Source organism: Nyctereutes procyonoides, unplaced genomic scaffold (genome assembly GCF_905146905.1).
Source record: "Nyctereutes procyonoides isolate TBG_1078 unplaced genomic scaffold, NYPRO_anot_genome, whole genome shotgun sequence".
Taxonomy (NCBI): domain Eukaryota; kingdom Metazoa; phylum Chordata; class Mammalia; order Carnivora; family Canidae; genus Nyctereutes; species Nyctereutes procyonoides.
In genome coordinates, this window is record NW_026575139.1 from 8,314,350 (window position 1) to 8,336,038 (window position 21,689).

Sequence of the window (21,689 nt, forward strand, 5' to 3'; positions counted from 1 at the left end):
CATTGGCTCCACTGGCCTCCACTGGGTGTCTAGACCCACAGATGAGGAGAGGTTGGAACGGGTCTTGAGAGGTTCAAGGAGAGCTTATTGGTTTTCTGCTTGATTAGAAAAATCTATGCTCCTGGTGAGAAACACGGCAAACAGAACATGAAGAAAAAGCAATCCAGAGCTTTGCACCTTGACGTTATATTCCTGTTCATCCTCTGGTTAAACTTCCCCACAGTTATGGTCAACTCACTGGGCTGTGAGGTCCTGTCCCTGATGGTGTCCCGGCACCTAGAAATGGGCAGCACACAGGAAGCCACTGGGGGGGGGGGGCTGTGTCCACCGCCCCGGCTCCGGTTGCTTGGCCAGTGGTGGCTCCCTTCATCCTCTGGGTTCAGCTCCAAGGTCAGTCTTCCAGGGAAGACTCCCTAGACCCCCTTCCCCATCCCAGCTACCTACCCCAGTGGATTTTCTCTGTTGTGGAAGTCACTTCTGTATGATTTTGTTTCTTGGGTAGTTTCTGAGGGTAGGTTCACTCACCTGATGGCCCTGCCTCCAGACCACTGCTGGGGCTGCATAGGTATGAGGAAGTAGCCCATCCATCTGGGTTTCTAGTAGTTCAGTAGCATGAACAGGGATGAACACAATCTATATTTATTTTTATTATTTTTTCAAAGATTTATTTATTTATTCATGATAGAGACACACACACACACACAGAGAGAGAAGCAGAGACACAGGCAGAGGGAGAAGCAGGCTCCATGCCGGAAGCCTGATGTGGGACTCGATCCTGGGTCTCCAGGATTGGGCCCTGGGCCAAAGGCAGGCACTAAACTGCTGAGCCACCCAGGGATCCCCCACAATCTATATTTAAATGCTCAGGGAACCCTGCCCACCATTTTTTTTTCTCTAGGAACACCCCATATATAAGGCCTTCTGTGTGTGTGTGTGTGTGTGTGTGTGTGTGTGCGCGCGCGCGCGCGCATGTACCCCTGTCCCAGCACTTAGGAAAGGCTCAAAGCCCTGAGCTAGGGGCTTGGATCTCATGCCCCTAACTCACTCTTCAGCCTTGGGTAAAGTAAATTCCAAGATTCCAGGACCTCACTTTTTTTTTTTTTTCCCAGCGTTGGTGAAACCAGTTAACAAGTTTGCCTGCTGGGGATCCCTGGGTGGCTCAGCGGTTTAGAGCCTGCCTTTGGCCCAGGGCGCGATCCTGGAGTCCCGGGATCGAGCTCCGCGTCTGGCTCCCAGCATGGAGCCTGCTTCTCCCTCTGCCTGTGTCTCTGCCTCTCTCTCTCTCATGGTCTATCATAAATGAGTAAATAAATCTTAAAAAAAAAAGAAGTTTGCCTGCAGTAGGACTCATAAGCCCCAAACAAGACAAGACGCTGGAACTCTCAAGAGTTAATAGAAACAGTGAAGAAACCCCTCTGGGGAAGGCCCCTACTCCTTTTCAGTAAAGCCTCAGAGAGGGTCACCTGGGAGCTTCAGGGAACTGAACCGGGTGGAGGTAGGGGCGCGGGCTCCTTCCTTCCTTCCTTCCTTCCTTCCTTCCTTCCTTCCTTCCTTCCTTCCTTGTTTCCTTCCTCCCTCCCTCCCTTCTTTCCTTCCTCCCTCCCTCCCTTCCTTCCTTCCTTCCTTCCTTCCTTCCTTCCTTCCTCCCTCCCTCCCTTCCTTCCTTTCCTTCCTTCCTTCTTTCCTTCCTCCCTCCCTCCCTCCCTCCCTCCCTCCCTCCCTCCCTCCCTCCCTTCTTTCCTTCCTCCCTCCCTTCCTTCCTTCCTTCCTTCCTTCCTTCCTTCCTTCCTTCCTTCCTTCCTCCCTCCCTCCCTCCCTCCCTCCCTCCTTTCCTTCCTTCCTTCCTTCCTTCCTTCCTTCCTTCCTTCCTTCCTTCCTTCCCAGAATGGGGGGGGGGTCATCTCCGCACGGGATCCCCAGGGAAAAGGTTCCCAATATTCAAACTCGGGAACGAAGTCCTTCTCACGACGGCTGTCCCCAGCTGGAGGCGGACGAGGGGGACTCCCCCTAAGTCCATCTCTGCCACCGCTCGCCCCTACTCCCCGGGTGCCCGCGGGGGCGCCTGGCCTCGCTCCCGTCGGGATCGTGCTGAGGGAGGGGACCCGAGGCCAGACAGCAGGGGGGGTGGCCCCGGCCAGGGGTGCGCGTCGCCCCGCCCACCGCCCCCTGAGATCACAATCTGGGGGGGCCGGGACCCCGCGCATCATCACCGCCCGGTGGCGACCCAACAAACACCCAGGGGGGCGGGAATAAAAAAAAAAAAGAAACCTGCGGGAGCCCGGCCTCCGTCCCCCGCCCGCCCCGCCCCCGCCCCCGCCCCCGCCCCCGGATGGGGGAGTGAGCGCCAGCCGGGCGCCCCGCACCGCCGCCCGCCCCGCCCCGCGCGCCCCGCCCGCCCGCCCGCCCGCCGCTCCGGCTCCGCGGCGCCCGCGCCCGCGCCCTCGCCCGCCAGGCTCTCCGCCCGCCGCCCGCCCCGGCGCCCCGGGCCCCGCCGCGCTTCATGGCTGCGCACGAGTGGGACTGGTTCCAGCGCGAGGAGCTCATCGGCCAGATCAGCGACATCCGCGTCCAGAACCTGCAAGGTACGCGCCCCCGCGCCCCCGCGCCCCCGCCCCGGGGAGGGCCGCCCGGGGCCCCGACACCCCCACCCCCCACCCCGACCCGAGCTCCCGGCCCGGCCTGACCCGGCTGGGCTCGCCCTCGGGGCTGGGGGGGCTGGGGGGGCTGGGGGGGTGACACTGCCGCCCCAGAGGTCGCCCGGGGGGTGGGCCGGCGCACGTGCGAGTGCGGGGTGGGGGTCCCGTTTTCTTGGGGTGCGGGGGGGGACGTCGCGACTCCCCTGCAGCCGCTGCTGCGAGTTTGGCCAAGTTTGAACGTGTGGGCTCTTGGGGACCAGTGGCCCAGGTCGGGGACGGAGGAGAAAGTGCCACTGCGTGCGCGCGCGCGTGTGTGTGTGTGTGTGTGTGTGTGTGTGTGTGCGCGCGCGCGAGCTTGCACCCTCCCAAGGACCCCTGAGGCTGGGGGAGTGGACGCAGGGGGCGGCGCCTGCTGGGGTGGGCTGCGACCTGGGGCGACCCGGGGGCGCGGATCCGGGGGCGGGGGGTGCTGGGCTCCCAGCCCCGGGCCAACCGGGCTGCAAGGAGCGACCCCTCCCCGGGCCTGCGGCTCCACGGGGAGCTCGGGGGGGGGGGGGCGCGGCCACCTGGACCCAAAGGTGAAAGAAAGGGAGAAAGAGAAACAAGGGCTGGGGTGGCCCCCGCCGCACGCGGGGCGTGCTAACCTTTCAAGAGTTTGTTCTTTGTGGAAACTTGGAAAGCGCAGCAGCGTTTAAAGGGAGAGAGTCACCCAGGTCGCCCTCGGATCCACCCAGCCCGCCACCCCAAAGCCAGCCGCCTCTCCCGGAGGTGTATTTCCAGCCTCTGCCTTTCTCCTACGTGGGCTCTGTGGAACTTGACGGACTTCCACTTCCGGCCTGTCTGCAGGCGCTCGGACCTGGCTGGCCAGGCAGGAGAAGTTTCTTTCGCGGTTTCCTGGGCAGGCTTGGGTTTCTAGAGATTCCAAGGTTGGGGGCGCTGCACAGGATGCTGGGAGACCCGGGCAGAGAGAAGAAGGGGCTGTGGGTGCCCCCCTCCTGGGTGCCTGCCTTTACTGCCGGAGGGTGGGGATCCCCAGCCTGCAGGGTGGAGTGGGGCAGTGTGTGTGGGTGGGTGGGAGGGGGGTGGCCAGGCAATCAGCTTTAAACATTATACCTGATAGAATGTTTCCTGGGAGTCCTATGGACCTGCTCCCACCCCTGAGCTCTGCAAGAACAGTTGCAAACAGAGGTGACCTGAAGTGGGGTGGGGGGTGCCCAGTGCAGCGGACGCTGGAAACTGCGTTTGCTCTGGGCTCCCCTGATCTCCTTTGGCTGTGATTTGTGTCAAAGGAGGAGGATCAGGCTGGAGATGTTGCAGATGATCCCTTTTGATAGTAAGCCTCCTGTCCGGATCCTGCTGCCCCAGAATTGACATCCTATTTGGGGGTGGGAATTAGTATCCCTTGCTGAGATGGCATGCGGTTTGGGCTGTCCTGGGGTGTGTGTGTATGTGTCTGTGTGTGTGTGTGTGAGGCAATCAGTGGGTGGTTAATAAACATGCTAACCAATTCTTAGTGCATCAACTCCCTGCATTCCTCTAAGCTCAGCTCCCAGTGTAGAGGGGACTGACTTCTGTGAAGGGAAGAGGCTCAGCCATAGGAGCAGTTGCAGCTGGACCTCTGAGAGAAGGCTTCACTAAATGGGGACAGTTTGGGGTGGGTCCCGAAGGCTGGGTAGGGTGTTCACTGAATGGGCTCTCCTCTCAGCTCCCAGTGAACTGGCCTCGCCTTTAGGGGATGCCAGTTATCATTTGAGCATGTACCTTTGTAGATGGCTTCATTAAGGTATGATCTAGATGTCATAGAATTCACCTGATTTAAGGTCACAGTTCAGTAATTTTTAGCCCGTCCACAGAGTTGGGCAAACATCCCAACAATCCACTTTTGGAGCGTTTTCACTACTTGAAACAGCTCCCTGCTGGTCAGCATGTGCATCTCGCAGCCCTGGACCCAGGCGACACGCGGTTCCTTGTTGCTGTGAAGACAGTTCTGCCTACGGGTCTGCAACCGTCTCTGTTGGTCTGCTTATTGGTGGGGGACAGTTGGGTTGTTCGCAGTTCGGGGCTCTTGTGAGGCTGTTCGTCCCTGCGGTGTAGGGGAGCATTTGCACCGTGTAGGTGCCAGCCTGTGGCTTTGCTGCCATGCCCAGCTTTGCTGAGGAGAAACTAGGAGAGGGGGAGGAGGTAGGGGCAGGAATCCGTCTTCTCTCCGCTTTCCTTTGGCTTCCCTGTCTTTTGCCTGGGTGCTTACTCTTCCCTCCACATCTCCATGCTACTCAGGAAGTCCCAACCAAAGGACTGAGTCCAGAAGGCGCCGCTCGCTGTGCTTTGAGCATCTGCCCAAACCAGATGGTCGGTTTTGCTGGGGCCACAGGCGGGGCGGGAGTCTTGTTCCTCCAAACTCCGAGTGGGTGGTAGTCAAGGGGGGCAGGAGGAGTCCAGGAAGAAGGGTTGTTTTTTTGAATAAAGGTGTGTGCTTGCTTAGAGCACAGGTGGTCAACAGTTGTCGTGGTGATGGGAGGTTGGGTATGGTGGGATTTCCTGAATCTGCAATCACAGGGGCCAAGGAGGATGCCCAGCGTCCATCTGCAGGTGGTGGCTGCTGTTATTACAGTCAGGCAGTCCTATTCTTTTCACACACCTTTCACTCTTGTGGTCCTGGGACCAGGTGCTTGCCCCACAATGTCAGTCTTGAGGACACTGCATTTCCAGGAAGAACGGTTCAGTAGCATACCTGCACGCTTACATCTTTCTCCCTACCTCGGTTTCCAAGTTGACTTGGAGGTATGTTGGCCTCTGCTCATTTGCTCATCGAAGCCTTTATTCATGGCCCTGAACTGTGGGGGTTCCGGAGTCCAGGCAGGTATGTTTGTGATGTCACCAGGTCATCCCCCACGGAACGCTGGGACGAAGACTTCCTGGCCTGTCTTTGGAGACTGGGGCGAGCTCGGCAGAAAGCATGGTCTCTCCCAGGAGGCCTGTCACTCAGCTTGACACGTGCGCAGATGAAGCCCTCAGTGATACATTCACTTTGCTGCCTCATAGAAGCGTTTGCAAATGAAAGGCTCGCTGCTGGAGAGCACGGGGTCCCTCATGGGGTCCCTTCCAAGGAAATGGAGGTGACAACAGCCCACCCAAGCTGTTGACCTTTTCAGAGAGGAGACAACAGAGTTGCAGGATGTTGGCAGCCTCCCTCTGGTGGCCCTACTTCCTTGGAGCTTTGTGGGGTAGAACTGAGCCTAGAAGCAGTCGGTTAACGGTTCTGTGCCATGGTTCTTGGACTGTGGGTCCCAAGGGCTCTGGTGCCCTTCCATGATGAGGCTATCATGTCTGCTTTCTCCCCCCCCCCTTTTAAAAAGACTATTTATTTATTTATTCCTGAGAGACACACAGAGAGAGGCAGAGACACAGGCAGAGGGAGAAGCAGGCTCCCTGCGGGGAGCTGATGCAGGACTCGATCCCAGGACCCCGGGATCATGATCTGAGCTGAAGGCAGATGCTCAACCACTGAGCCACCCAGGCATCCCTTGTGGTACTTTCCTGTTCTGTTTAACAAACATATGCAGACAACAAGGAGGGCAGTTGGTTCTGATTCCTGCCTTAAAGGAGCGTGCAGCCAGACAGGGGCTCAGATGTTTGGCTCCTGGGGGTCCCCTGTTGCTCTGGCACCTCTTCCATCTGATGTCGTGCACCTTGACCTCACTGCTTCAGAGCAGCGCAGCTAAGACCCGATACCCAGAGCCGGAGGTGGATGGATGGAGTTGGGTAGGCCCAGGCAGACGGGAGACGGTCCCCTCTGCTGCTCTGGGGGGGCCACAGTGCCTGGGGTTGGCAGAACAGGAACTGCGATTTGGTGTGCTTGGAATCAACTGCCAGATAGAGGTGGAAGCGCTTCACGTGACCGAGCAGCCCATGCACCAGGCACGGCTCTAACTGCCCCATGAGGTTTTCCACCAGCCTTTGAGGTGGGTGCTGGCTTCGGAAGTGGAGAGAGGTCAGGTGACTTGAGGTCATGGGCTTCCCAGTGGATCTGGGATGTGAACCCGGGTCAGGCCGAGCCCACGTGTCCTGTGGCATTAGCTCTGGGAATCACATGTGATGGGGTGCCCAGGAGCCGGTAAGCCGCCTGGCTGGGAGCAGAGCAGGCTGGTCAGAGGAGGGGTGCCGGAGTCAGGCCTTGAGGGCTGAGCAGAAAAATGTGACTGCATTGAAATCCTAATGGCAGGCTCCGGCCAGGACAGTGCGTGTGTGGTTAAAAGGATCAGCCCTCGCAGTGTTGTCCACCCCCATCTCCCCTGATTCCATTGGCTCAGGTCCGGAGCAGGCCCTCCCCATGCTTGCCTGGACTCTCTGGTGACCTCTTTATGGCTCTGGGTCTTACGTCACTTCTTCCAATCTCCCCATCATTCAGTCGCCCCACAGATGCCCTTGCTAATCCCTTTAGGAGGGCCCCCTGACCCAGCTCTGGGTGGAGGGCGGCAACTGGGTCCATCCCAGGATAATAGCATCATTGACCATGGACGTCGCCATGTGAAAAATGCTGGGCTGCACCGGCTCACGGGATCAAGTCCAAGCCCCTTAGCCCGGCATGTGAGATCCTCTGTGGTCTGGGTTGAGATGCCAGCCAGCCTTCTCTCTGACACCTACCTACTTGCTCCCAGCCCCCAGCACCCTCCCCTCCTGGCTCTCATCCCCATACCTATAGACCACCTGAGGATACAGCAGAGGGATCACAGATGGCCCGGGGTTACCCACCATCAAGGAAAAACCATTCCTGCTTCCACCTCCCCCAGCTCCCAGAGGGCACAGCCTGTGTGCTGGAGGTTTCTGAATGAAGTCAAAGAAAATCGAATGCAGAGCCTTCTGCCCTGTAGGAACTTGCTGTCCATGAGGGCCACAGCCCGGGTCTGTATACTTGGTTCTAAAGGATAAATCCTTATGTAGAGCATTTTTTTCTGGGCTCTCTGCCGGAGTTAGGCTACAGGCTTTGAGTTAGCTCTGGATTTTGCCCCCCAACGACCATGTTCCAGTCCCGGCTCCACCCATAACCTGGGGCATGGATTCTTCTCCAGGGGCTTTCTGGTTGGAGCCTTTTGTGCATCTGGGGGAGCCATAACCAGGACCCCGAGGCTGATGCCCTGGGCCTGGGTCCTGGCTTTGTTGCTAACTTGCTGTGGGGTCCTGGGAAATCTCTTTCCCTGGCTGTGCCTTAGTATCGTCACAGCGAAATCAGAGCGCTGGATGCTCAGGCTCAGATGGGCCCCTTGGAAGGTAGTGTGAAGAGTGGCATGGCCTGGATGGCATGTGCCCACGTGGAGGCACCTGAGTGCCAGTCCCTGGCCACTTGGGCAGCCGGCATGCAGCCGTGGGCAGCCCTGAGCACAGCTGGTCATGCTCCTGGATTCTTCTGTCAAGCGCTAGAGACTCCCCACCGCCCCATTAAGGGTCCCCTGTAGAAAAGGTTGCAGTTGGTAAGTCTGCTGTAGGAGCACGCCGCAGTAAGTGGTGCACCTTCCTGGCTGAGCTGTTGGTGGCTGATCAAGTACAGTCTCGATGAAAAGCCCAAGGAGGGCCGGGGACACCGGCTCTGAACCAGCTGGGTGGAGTTGAAGGTGCCCAGGTGGGTGTAGTGACCCGTCATCCACAGTCAGGGCAAACTAGGGCTTCCTGCCTCCCCCGGTGCAAGTTTGTCCTGACAACCAGAGGGGTCAGAGCCCAGGTACAACGAGAATCCTAGCGAACAGGTTTGTCAGGGCCGAGAGGGGCCCTTGGTCAGCTGGCAGCTGACCTAGGAAGAGGTGTCACCGCAGGGTTACTTATTAGCAGCCACGGCCCCAGTTGGCCTTGACTCCGACCCAGCAGCCCAGAGCCACCTGCGGCCGCGCAGCCTCGTGGGAGAGGCCAAACTCCTGACCGGACTGAGCTCTGGGGAAGCGGCCCTTTGCCGAGGAGGCCTAGATTACATTAACTGCCCTCCCTGACCCGTGGAACACTCTGGCATTTAATTTGTGACTAGAACAGCTGAGCCACTGGGCACAGTCCTGCCCAGGCAGCCGGAGGTCACGCCTGCCCTGCTTCAGAGGGGAAGTGAGAGAAATAAAGTAATTGTCTTTTTAGTGATTGAACCATGAAAAGTGAACTCCCTGTTCCCATAGAAACCTCTTCTGATTTCTCCCACCCCCTCCCTTGCGTCTTTTTCTTTTTCTTTTCTTTTTTACGGTGGTAGATTGCATCAGTCATAGAAGGAATTAGAGGCAGCATTAAAAATCATGAGCGTGGCTTAAAGAATCTTTGGTGGGGCTCCCCGCCCCCCAACTGGTCTGTCTCCTTTTCTTCCATGAATTGTTTTCCGTCAGAGCAAGGGACTCTGGTTTGTGGGCCAGAGCTGGCCCACTGCCTGTTGTTGCGAATAAAGTTTTATCAGAACACAGCGGGGCTCATTTTTTGCATGTTGTCCTCAGCTGCTTTGGTACTAAGGTGGCAGTTGAGTAGTTGTGACAAAGAAGTACCCACAAGGCCAAAAATATTTACTATTTGGTTATTTACTCTGTGGAATGTGGGAACCCAGAGGGCTTCCTGTAGGGTGGCGGGGGCCTTCCTTCTGAATCTAGACTCAGCACGTGACAAGGAGGAGATGCTCGTGATGCCATTCGCAGGGGACACTTGTTGCACGTGTAACAGGCCCAGCCTTGTTTCCAGAGGGGTGATGCACACCTAAGGTGGGTTCTGGCCCTGCCTTAGAAAAACACTCGCCCCCGGGAAGCCTGGCCATTCAGCCAAACTGCAGGTGCTGCGTCCTGAAATCCTGGGAGCCGGCGTGACGGGGTGAAGGGGCCACTCCAGGAGACCCCAGGATGCAGACACATGAGTATGGGGAGGCTGAGATAAGCATGTTAGGACCAAGGGTGCTCAGGGTGGGCACTGCAGGAGTTGGGAGTGAGGGGAGGCCCAATCCATCATTAAGGGTGAGGGTCCTGGGGGGACAGGGAATAGGCTGTAATGGCAAATCTGTATCTGTGGTGTGAAGCCAGGGAGTAGGGGAGTGTATGGTGGCAGGCAGGGTATGGGCTCTTGGGTCGTATTGTGACCAGGGTTGGGGTGTGGGGTGTACGGGGAAGTGGGCCTCAGGAGTGGCCTGTGCATCTGATAATTTTCCTTCTTGGCCTTCTGGAGCACTGAGATCCACTGCTTTCAGGAGATGATACCCCAGACCCCCCAGGACCAGGATGGGGAGAAGCCTGGGAGGACCTGGGGAATTTGCAGAGGCCCTGGAGTCACTTGTCCAGTCTTGCAGGACTGGAGGTCTCATTGGAAGGGCTCCAATGACACTGTGCCCCACTCCTGCTTCCCTCTCCTGGGGGGCTCTCCATGTAGGCAGGAACCTTTGCGATATTTATATCCCTCTCCTCTTTTAAACTATTTTTACTTCTCTATGGTATGACATACTTAAAAAGCAGGGTTCTGAGACCTAGCTGGGAACTGGGGCGGCAGGTGGGGTGGGGGCATGGAGATAACCTGCCAATTTGGTGGTGCAGGAGCGTGGCCCTTCCAGGGCACCCTCCTGTCGCCCTCCCTCACCTCCACGTCAGTCCTGGTCCTGCTCTCTCCCTCCTTTCGCCTTTCCATTCTTGCCTGCTATGGCCAACATCCATCCCCTCGGTTGCCGGGACCAGTCTTTTCTTGCCTCCAGCACCTCTGATCCTGTTTCATGCCTGCAACCCCAGAGATCTTTCTCCGTATTGATCTTCAGGCAAGACGCCTCTCTGCCCTCAGGATGAAGCTGTGCTGTGTGCTCCGGCTCCCTCACTTCTCCTGTCCTTCCTGGAGTGAACCCGACCCAGCTGCAGCACCACAGGCCCCTCCTCCCTTCACCCTGTGCCTTTGTGTGCAGGACTCCTGCAGAGGATGACCACGACCCCGCCTAGAGCAGCCTCCCCGAGCCCTACCTGCATCTGCCTGGGTAGAAATCCCAGCCACCTCCTCTGAACTCTGGGAGCCCCCACGTGCAGATCCCCGAGAGGAGTGCATGTATCTCTGTCCTGTGAGCCCCTCGTACGGACTAGGTCTTCAGAACTGTTTGCTGAATTATTGGAGGATGAGCCCTGGACCCTCAAAGAGGGCCACGTCCTAATGTCCAGGACCTGGGGTTATGTTACCTCACTCGGTAAAGGGACTTTGCAGGTGTGAATAAGTGAAAGGTGTTGAGATGGGGAGATCATCTCGGATTATCCAGCTGGGTGCAGTTCATCCCAAGCATCCTTAGGGAGGCAGGAGGCTCAGAGAGAGAGGGAGAGAGAGGAGAGGTGACTGGAAGCAGAGGTCATAGTGATGCCCTTGCTGGAAGGGACCATGAGCTCAAAGGTGCGGTTGGCTTCTGGAAGCTGGAGAAGAGAAGGTCATGGATTCTCCCGGGAGAGTCTCTAGAAGGAACACAGTCCTGCTGATAACTTCAGTTATAAACCTGTCAAATGCATCGAGGGTTTCTGACCCCCAGAAATGGAAGATAATAAATTTGTGTTGTTTTAAGCCTCCAAGTATGTGGTAACTTGTCACAGCAATAACAGAAGACTAACACACGAATTGCAAGCGGCTGTCAAGCCTGGTAGACATCCAGATGGTGGCATCGAGCCAGGCTAGGAGTGCAGAGACCAGGGCTCTGGGCACAGGGCCGCCACCACTTGGCTGTGGAGCTTGGGGAGGCTACCTGGCAGAGGGCGAGAGAGCAGGAGACAGGAGAAGGGGCTCCATCCAGGAATCCACAGGCCACAGGTGTGATCTGAGATCCCGGCAGGGCTGTGAATGACCCCAGGGACGATGTCACAGGGCCCTGTCTCTGCTCCGGGGCCTGGGCAATGGGGAGGGCTGTGGCATGAAGAGGGTGACATCATAGCAACCTCCAGGTACAAATCCTGTTGGGTAAACCCTGGGATTTAACACGTTCTGGCAGCTGTAACACCTCCCTTCTAATCCTCGTGTTCTTTTTAGAAATGCTATTAACCGAGAACAGATCTAGTCCCGGGCACTTGAAACAGTCTTTTACTTCTTGTGAAATATTCAAATCTGTTTAGAAAACAAGAGAACATCCTTAGGATCTTGCCTTATGGGCAATTCTCAACTTTTGGTAACGTTAAAAGTCCAAGGCTAGACATATAAGTTATGAGGAACTTAAATTCCCAGAGAAAATTCTAATCAAGCCTCACAGTTGAAGCATAGTTGAAGGCCGCCATATTGTTTTCTACTATTTTGGCAATTTCCTCCCCTTCCTTCCTTAGTTGAAGGGCACCTCCCGACTTAAGATGCTCTGGCTCCATCATCTTCGTGGTATTAAGTCTATGAAACCAATAGTAATCACTGGTAATACTGGTAATGACTTTTTTTTTCTGTTTCTACTTATTTTTGTAAGACAAGGATGAAACGCAATCAGATGTTTCAGTAACTTCTGAAACATGGTACAACCAAGGAGGCAGTGTAGCTGAAGGTGGCCCCTTCATTGTCTGGCTGACTTGGTGAAGCCCTGACTTGAGTAACAGAGGATACCTTGGAGTGTCATTGTTGTGAAGAGTGTAGCAGAGAGTACAGGTTGTGTAAGAATCAACTAAGTCAAGGGTTGTCTTTTCTTTTTTTAAAGATTTTATTTATTTATTCATGGGAGACACACACAGAGAGAGAGAGAGGCCGAGACACAGGCAGAGGAAGAAGCAGGCTCCATGCAGGGAGCCTGATGTGGGACTCCATCCCTGGACTCCAGGATCACGCCCTGGGCCGAAGGCAGTCACTAAACTGCTGAGCCACCCAGGGATCCCCCAAGTCAAGGATTGTCTTAATTGATTAAAGGGCATTGATGTAATTATGGGAAATGTAAGGGAGGTGGCCACTTGCTGGAAGACACTGTACATGTCTTCCAAACAACCCCTGTGTGGGTGTTATTGTCTGTCCCCCAGACACTAGGGCTGAGCAAGGATGCCAAGCTATAAGCTAACAAGTGGTAGAATCAGGAATCAGAAGTAAGCGAGGGAAGATGAAATAAGTTGGGGGTAGGGGGTGTTAAGAGCAGGCACTGATTAAACTTAGGTTTGGGGGAGGGAAGAGACTTGGTGAACACTGGCTCAAGGCCCAGTTGGCTACGGAGGAGGCAGTTGACTTGTAACCCAGGAAGAAAGCTGGACCAGGCTGAAGGATGTTGGACAAGAAGCCGACCAGCCTTGGGTAGTGAGCCTTATTGGAGGGGGACTCAGTGACTCAGCTGTTTATGGTCACGTACCTACCAGGTTCTTCACACTGCGACAAAATCAAGTCTAGATCCCTAACAGATGATTCCCGACTGGTGATTCCCAGGGGCAGAGCTGAGAAGAGTAGGGACAGGGATCCCATTCTAAGAGGTTGACAAAATGAAATCCCTGTAACCTTATGGCGGAACTGACCGGAGGCAGCTGTGGGAAACCATCCTATCATTCTCATCATGGGTTGTGATAAGGGCAGTGGCAGATTATAAGGCACAGTCACCTTCACTGTATTCTTTAATTCTCCTGTAAACCCCTGAGGTTAGCATTATATCCCCTCTACAGATGCAGACATTGAGGCCCAGGGGAGGTCAGCAGAGCTAAGGCATGAGCTTTCATGTCCTACTGTGGCATCTGAGACTTACCTGGCCCTGCAGACCCCCCAGCACTTGTTGGGAGCCAGGCTGTACGAGGTATTCACTTTCCTTTCATGTACACAAGGGACTGTGTGGAACTCTCCCTTGGAGAACTGGTCTGGCCTTTGAACTTGACACTGATCCGAAACAAAACAAAAAGTGATACCTTCCAAATCAAAGCTGAGGGCCTTCACCAGTGGCAGAGTGTTGGCAGGCCTGGATGATGGCCTGTCAAGTTCCCGGAATTGCTGTGGGCAGGTGCCACAAAATAGCTTACCTGTAGGAGGATGTGGGGAACTAGATGCCATGATGCCACGGGACTGGTGATGGACGAGCAGAGGAGGTGGCCAGAATCAGTCAAGAGCTACCCTTTGAATAGACCGTTTTCCCTAGGGGAGCACTGCTGTACTGGGATTTGTTATCAGTGATGGCTTGTTGACTGCTGGTTTGGCCTGGTGGACCAGAAGGCTCAATGGGCTGGGCACTGGGGCCCGTCCTATCCCCCACTGTGTCCCAGGACCTTGCTTCTTGTTCTAGGCTCAGGGTGCGTTCAGTGTATGTTTGTTGGATATGTGAATGTAGACTCAAAAGTATAGATTCCAGGCTCTGGCAGACCTGGGTTTTTAGTTTTAGTCTCTTTAGTATCGACTAGATGTAGATCTCTGAGCCTTGCAACATCTTTTTACTGAAAATCCCACCTTCTTTTGGTTGTGAGAATATTCGGTGACATCACATTCTTCAACATATTTCCATTTCCTTTGCCTTTTCTGAATCATACATAACTATGGATTTCCAAGGTTTGTATGAAAAACAGTGGTTCTCCCTTATTGCCTCCTTTCCCAGGGCCAATCTCTTATTGATTTTTTTTTTTTTTTAGCAGATGGTTTTGGTATTTTTCCTTCATGTCTCTGAGAAACATGCATATTCCTTTGTCTTGATGTTTTGGTTCAACGGTCTGATTTCTGACTGTGGAAGATAAGGCTATAAGTCTCCTCTTCTTCTAACTTCAGCTCTTTCCTATCCTTCCAACTGCCTGATATGTTTTCATCATATTTTTGGTAAGGTTGGTAATTGAGGTTTGCGTCATTATGACTAGGTCAGAACTATTCAGAGCTGAGTCCTGTGGTAACTTATGATCACTCTTCCCTTCCTGGTCTACTTTTGGTTTCCTTGGAGTTAGAAAGTGTCTGTTATTGGCATATTGGCTTATTAATTCATCCCCAAACTCTGCTTATGTTCTGGATAGCCCCTCAAGTTGTTTGGTTGCATCAGATAAATTTTCTCAGTTTCCTCCTCTTGAGTACATCAGGGTCCTTAGGTCTACTCCAGTCTGGACTCATTACTCCATACCTGGGACCTGGCTGTCACCTGGGCCCTCTGTTACTGTCCCCTGTGACCTCTCTCACCTCTCTACTGGGCCTGATCTCCCATTTCCTGTCTTCTTCTTCTGGCTTAGTCTCCTGAATCCAGGAGCACATCTTGCCTAAGTGATCAATTTTCTGAGAACTTGCCCTTGGGAAAATGAATTTGTTCTCTTCCGATTCTTGATTGCTAGGATAGCTGGGTATCAAATTTAAGGTTGGAAGTCATTTTCCTTTGGAGTATGGGAAGCCTTGTTCCATTGTCTTCTAGCTTTCAGGGTTGTAGTTGAGAAGTGTGAAGTCATTCTTTATGTATTGTATGACCTGTTTTATACTCTCTGGAAACTTATAGGATCCTCTTTTTGTTCCCAGTGCCCTGAGACTTCAGAGTGGCCTGCCAGGTTGCTGGTCTCTCCATGCTGGTCATTTAGTAAGACGTTTCCTTCTGGAACTATGTCCTGTTCGGAGAAATTTTCTTTTTTTTTTTTAAGATTTTATTTATTTATTCATGAGACACACACACACAGAGGCAGAGACATAGGCAGAGGGAGAAGCAGGTTCCATGTAGGGAGCCCAATGCGGGACTCGATCCTGGGACCCCAGGACCATGCCCTGGGCTGAAGGCAGGCACCAGGCACCAAATCGCCGAACCATCCATGGATCCTCTCTTTTATTTTTTTTTTTAATCATGATTTCTGCTAATGGTTTTCTCTAATCTTCTAGAACTCCTTTTACTTGGATATTGGTTCTTTTTGACTAATCCTCTAATTCTCTAATTTTCTATTTTCCATCCTCATTGCTTTTTGTTCTACATTCTGGCGATTTCATCTATTTTATATTGTATATTTTAATCTATCACATTTTTTATTTGCAGGAGCTCTTTCTTATTCTTTGGAGAAGTCTTATTTCAGGGCTGTGGTACCTTTTACACACTGGGCATATTAATGATGCACAGTGACAGCTGAGGTGGTGCTTTGAAAGGCAGTAGCTGAGAGCACAGAGCCAAATAGCCTGGTTCAAATCCCAGCTCTGCCACTCACTTGCTTTGTGAGCTTGGGCAAGTTACTTAGCCTCGTTCTTCAAACACCTCATCTGTAAAATGAAAGTAATAATATTGAGATCTGCCTCAAGAGTTGTGATGATGGCATGAGCTGCTGGAGCAAAGGGCGTAGAGCCATTGGATGTGCTGTGTGTGTGTGTGTGTGTGTGTGTGTGTGTGTGTTACATCAGCCGTTCTCTATGTATGTGGATTGGTTTGGCCTGGAGCTTTCACATTAGAGGCTTCTTTGTTTAGCTGGCTCATAGTCCTTGATTGTTTTCTCATATTTAAGAGTTGGGAACTGAAAAGTGTACTGTAATCCTGGAGCACAGGGGGCAGGGCTTCTTGGCCAGGTGCCTCTCTGCTGGGTGCCCTGCTGGGTTGTATCACAGAACCCCTATGTCAGGATCATTAGGTCTTTCCTCCTGGCTGGTCAGACTGAGACAGCCTTACAGTCTTCTGTCTGGGGGATCCAGGCCAGGGTGCTGGGGATGAGAGGTGGGGCACTGGAAGCTGGAAGAAGAAAGAGGGGCTAGAGACGAGGAGTGCCTCTGTGTCCAGTGTGTAAAATCATTACTGTGCCATTGTCAGTTCAATTCATACTCAGACATTCTGTTTTATCCTTTTTAGAGAACAAACTTCTGGTCTTAGGCCTGATGGAGGATGGGACCATCGCCTGCAAGGAGACATGGGGGAGGGGATTAAGGGGGCTCATTATCTCATTGCGATCCCCCACCGCAACCCCATTTCTAGAGATACCTGTCACCACTAATTCCTGAACCGTTGGGACTTCTGGGTTGTAAATTGAGCTGTTTTTGTCCTTACTCGCTGCCACATTAAGGGGTGGATTTCTTGAGATGCCAGTTGGTGACCACAGGTCTCTCCTCTCTCCACCCTTTGGGATTTTGCTGCTGTCTTCCCTCCTTCTGTTCTCTCAAACCTTGCGGATTAATATTTTAAATACATAGTGCACACCGCAAACAAGACTCCTTTACTCTGGGTTTTAGTAGGACTTTGAGATGGACTGAAATTAGAAGGCCATGAGTGGGAGCCCGAGTCCTCTTCTGCAGGAAGTCCATCCTTTGCCTCTCAAAAGGGTCTTCCAAACAGCCAGAGAGGAAGCCAGCAGGAGCCACATTCACCTGGCCTTGAACGTTCAAAGTGTGAGGACACTTGCTTGGCTACATTCCCTTCCATTTTGACTGTTTTCCAGAGACTGCTGATGAGTCCTGGTTACCAAGGGAGATCAGGAAAATTGCAAGAGGGGTTTGGTCACACCTGGTAGCTGTTTTCTCGGCCACACACTCTGGTTACCTGGAGTCTTGAGGCTTGGGGGTCTGGGATCCAGGTGGGGTGCACCTCTAGGGACAGAGTGACCCCTCTGATGAACTTGCCACTGATGTTCCCAGGTCTCAAATCCCCACCTGGCAGGCTAAAAGTTCCTCTTGGCTGGGCAGGTGGGGTTTTCACTGTCTGCTCTCCTACCCCGTGCTAATCATACACTTGCTGTAGGGTGTTATGCAAAGCCATCACCTGTGCTGCGCACGGGGCACAATGGCTCCTCAAGAGAGAAAACCAACCAGTGAAGGAAGAACGGTTGTTTGGTCTCTACATTGTTTGATGTTGGAGCCCTGCCTGCTTTCATAAAAACATCCCAAGCCCAAAGCCACAGGCTACCTGGGGGAGAATTGGCTGGTGCCAAGTTTTGAAAGTTAAGCTATTCTTCACGGCAAGATTAAAGATTATCCTGCCTGAGCCTCCCCCTCAGACACTGCCTGGCCGACTGTACTTGATCTTCTAGATTTTTGAGTGGGTTGGATTACCCAGGAGGAGGAGCACTGTGGAAGCAACTCAGAGATAACCAGTAAAGGCGGAATCAATATGTGACCCTCCAGGCCCCCTGAAATGATGCTTTCCTATCCTGCAGCCCCGATTGAGTAAACACAGTTGATGAATAAGAACAAGACCAGAGAAAGCAGAGCCTGCCTGGTCTACAGTGGGAAGAGATGTTTGAAGCCAGACGTGACCCTGAATTTTAGCTCCTTCCCTTTGTGGCTGTGGAACTTTAGCCAGGTTATGAGTCCCTATGGAATTTTGATCCTTTCTATCTGTAATGTGACTTTCATAATAGTGTCACCCTCTGAGGGTTGTTTGGAGGATTCCGTGAAGTCATGAATGCCGAGTGCCCAATGCTCATCAGGTCCTTTTAAATAAGCGTTTGTTTCTTTTTTTTCTTTTTTTCTTTTTTTGTATTTATTTACGATAGTCAGAGAGAGAGAGAGAGAGAGGCAGAGACACAGGCAGAGGGAGAAGCAGGCTCCATACACTGGGAGCCCGACGTGGGATTCGATCCCGGGTCTCCAGGATCGCGCCCTGGGCCAAAGGCAGGCGCTAAACCGCTGCGCCATCCAGGGATCCCGCGTTTGTTTCTTTAAACAAGGAATTATTATAATTATCATCATCATCATCATTATTATAATAATAATTATTATTATTATTTTGGTATGGTGGTAGGGATTTTGATAGGCGTTCAACTGAACGATGGGAATGGATCGATCACTTAGTCCATTTTTGAAGGTCATATCTGGTGTCTGTACTTGGGATCATGTTGCGAGGACCACAGGGCACTAGTTGACAGACAAACATGAAGCGAGTGGTCTCGTTGGAGGCCTGGCATCCTTTGGGGATGGGAGAGATGATTGGGGTTGAGCCATCCAGAAAGGTGTAGGTAGTAGGACCTTGTGTTGAGAGGGGATTTAGGATGGGTGGGTGGAGATGAGCTGGGATGACCTTCTAGGTGAGTGAGGAGGTTGGCGTGAGCCAAGGTGCAGAGGCAGGAATGTGCTGGAGTGCTCGGAAGGTGACTGACTGGTGCAGCCTGGGTGAGAAAGGGGCCCAGAGTGGGGCAGTGTCTGTGGGTGTTTGTTAATAATCTTTCTAACTCCTTCCCCGCCCCTTCTCTAGTGAGTAGTAGGGAGGTGCTGTTGGTCTTTGGAGAAAGATGATCTTCCTTGGACGGGCTGTTCCATATGTTGCAGGTGGTTTAGCATCCTTGAGTGAGCCCACAAAATGCTAATCAGGTGACAATCAAAATCTCCCTCCACATTTCTCCCGGGGAGTGGTAACCATCCATTTGAGACTAATAGGGTGACATGTATGCAAATGAAGGGGGAAGCCGTGCTCCTCCAGAGCCATCGCCTCTTGTGTAGACAGAAGAGTGGTGGTAACTACATGTGCCCCTCACTCAAAAGACTCTTTGATATGAAGCTCCAGCTCTGCCGCTCTTGGAAAATCAATAGTTGATGTAATAGTCATTCTGTGAATTGTGTCCATTATAACCAAGTACTCTCCAGCTGTTGGAAGAATCCAGCAATGTGACGCAACAATGCATGACCCTTTTGGATTATCCCATGGAACATGATTGCATCAGATGCAGAAGCTGGAGCTTATATTTCTGTTTTCTAGAATATTCCCTGTTTTCTCTCCATGTCAGACCAACCAGAGCCCTTCTGGTTCCTGAGTGAACTTCCTGCAAGGAGAACATCCAGCAGATACGTGCTGAGTGTCTCCTTGGGGTCAAGGACCTTCCCAGGCACCAGGGAGATACAGAACCTATCTCTGTTCCATGCCAGGGAGTTAATCCCCATGCATGGTCCCATTGGGATAGAATAATGATGTGATGGGGAGCTGGTGTGTGTGTCTAGCAAATGAACACCCCCATAGGTGCCATGAAGGACTTTTGGGTGACATTTTCAAATGAAATGAGAAGAATAAATGGGAATTGGCCAGATGGAAGAGGGGAAGATGGGCATATCTTTGGAGTTGAAGGTAGAGCCTCTGATTTTTCCATGCAGCGAGGCCAATGGGCCTTTGGGCCATTATCAGAGGGATAAAAATGTCTGTGATTCACTTCCTTTCAAATCGGCTCAGCTCCGAAGACATGCCCCCCACCACTGAGAATACACTAATTGGTGCTGGGCCACAGAGCTGGGTGGCCTTTGTCTTATTCCTCTATGAGCTTTGGGGTGCAGCAGGCACTGAGGTTCTAGTCCCCTGGGGTGTGTCCTCTCCTCTTCCCATGTCATCTCATTTCCTCTTCTGCCCCTGTCTCAGCCCAGGCAGATCTGCCCCCTCCACCCCTAGCCAGGAGGGGCTGCTTTGTTCAAGTGCCATTTTCTGTGTTGGGGAGGATTAAAATGTAGATGCTGATGGCAGTATATTCACCACCTAGATCACCATTATGTCTCCATATTGATTACCTGCTACATGCCAAGAACTCTGTTGGGTGGGGACGCCTGGGTGGCTCAGTGGTTGAACGTCTGCCTTTGGCTCAGATCCTGATCCCAGGGACTTGGGATCGAGTCCCACATCGGGCTCTCCGCAGGGAGCCTGCTTCTCCCTCTGCCTATGTTTCTGCCTCTCTGTGTGTCTCCCATGAATAAATAAAAAAAATATTAAAAAAAATAAAAAGAACTCTGTTGGGTATTTCTGTTCCATTTACATGTGAACTGTATGAGTAGGGGAAGTGCTCATTTTTTATATAGGGTATTGCTGCCCAGGGAGGTCTAGTACAAAGTTCACGGTCATACAGCTAGTTATAGTTCAGAATTTAGCTTTGGATAGTTCTTGCTCCAAAAACCTGTGCTCTTTCCACTGAGCCACACCAATCCCCCCACCCAAACCGGTTTACAATGCGGTTTACAAGCACATGGCTCTGGCTTCATTCTGTCCCCCCCTTTGGCCTCAGTATCTGCACTGTACACCAACCGCCTGGATGGGTGCTGTCCTCTGTGGTCGCCACCACGCCCCTGTGGCTCTGGGTCACTTGTGTCTAGTCCAGATGGAGATGTGCTGGGAGTGTGAAGAGTGCACAAAATTTGAAGATCTGAGAGGAAAAAAAGGATGTGAAACATCTCCTTAAATGGTCTTTAAATTTTGCTTACGTGTCAGAATGAGGAACACTTGGGATGGAGTCGGTTAAATAAGGTACCTTGTTAAAGTGCATTTCACCCGTGTCACCTTTTTATAACGTGGCTCCTAGAAATTGCAACCTAACCTGTGTGGCTCGTGTCCTATTCTGACTTAGCGGATGTTGGTTGGACTAGGACTTCTAAGGACCTGTTAGGGCTTTGATTTACAAACTTGGGGCCTGCGTTTCTCCTCTTTCTGTGCTGTATCTTTGGGTCCCAAGCCCCCTTCTGAATTGTCCCTGAGACTCCCCCGGGCGACCTCCTCTCCTGCCTGACCTCTGACCCCATCACCAAAATGCTGTTTCAGCATCACCTGCCACCCCGGACGAGTCATCCCTCACCATTCAGAGTCTCGAACGCCTCGTCTATAAGATAGAAGTGAATCTTGCCCTCCTGGTGGGGTAGTTCAGATAAGAGGATATCAGGCAAGCCCCCACACTTGGTAGGGGCCTTCTGTAGCTGACATGTGTCATCCTCATGACGGACGGTGGGTGATGAGTGTTCAGAGGCAGCTGAGCGGCCCGTGCACTCAGGTCAGGTAGGGTGGTCCTGACCTGTCCTGTGTCCCGCAGGCCTGGGATGCAGGTTGGAGGCAAAGATTTGACTTTGTGTACGTGGCGCCCGAGAAGTCAGAGAGAGGCCTCTGAGCAGATGGGTTAAGTACCCACCTGTAACCCAGTCTCTAATGGCCTTGGCTCCCTCACTGGTCCGTCTGTTCCCTTCTGTGGGCTCAGATCTAGAGAACCTGGGGTCAGAGGATTAAACTGGTGATTCACTAGACTGGTGGGGCCATCCTGGCTGGTGGTGGTGACGAGGGGCCAGGTGTAGGACAGACAGCAGGGCAGGGCAGGAGGGAGGGGGAGGGCTCAGCTCTGCCCTCAGAGAGTTCCGTCTGAAAACAGAGCCCTGGTAGGCTGTGGAAGCCGTGGATTCCAGGGTGAGCCCCCGGACCTCCCTGGCCTGTGCCCTCATCTGGGCGGGGATGACAGCAGTGCCCGCCTTACCGATAATGCGGGGGGAGCACTTGGCACGACAGGGCAGGGTGGTCGG

The 21,689-nt window shown here is 53.0% G+C and overlaps 1 protein-coding gene across 3 annotated transcripts in view; it reads left to right on the plus strand.

Annotated features, from left to right (window-relative positions):
- The first annotated feature begins 2,455 nt into the window (after positions 1 to 2,455).
- Positions 2,456 to 21,689, plus strand: part of CLMN (calmin) — a 107,075-nt gene continuing 87,841 nt past the window's right edge. For all 3 annotated transcript variants that reach the window (XR_008661712.1, XM_055304466.1, XM_055304467.1), the window contains exon 1: positions 2,456 to 2,582. Coding sequence is in view for 2 of the 3 variants with exons in the window: in XM_055304466.1 (XP_055160441.1) it covers positions 2,501 to 2,582 (82 nt within the window). In the remaining variant the exon portion in view is untranslated. The remainder of the gene's footprint in view (positions 2,583 to 21,689) is intronic.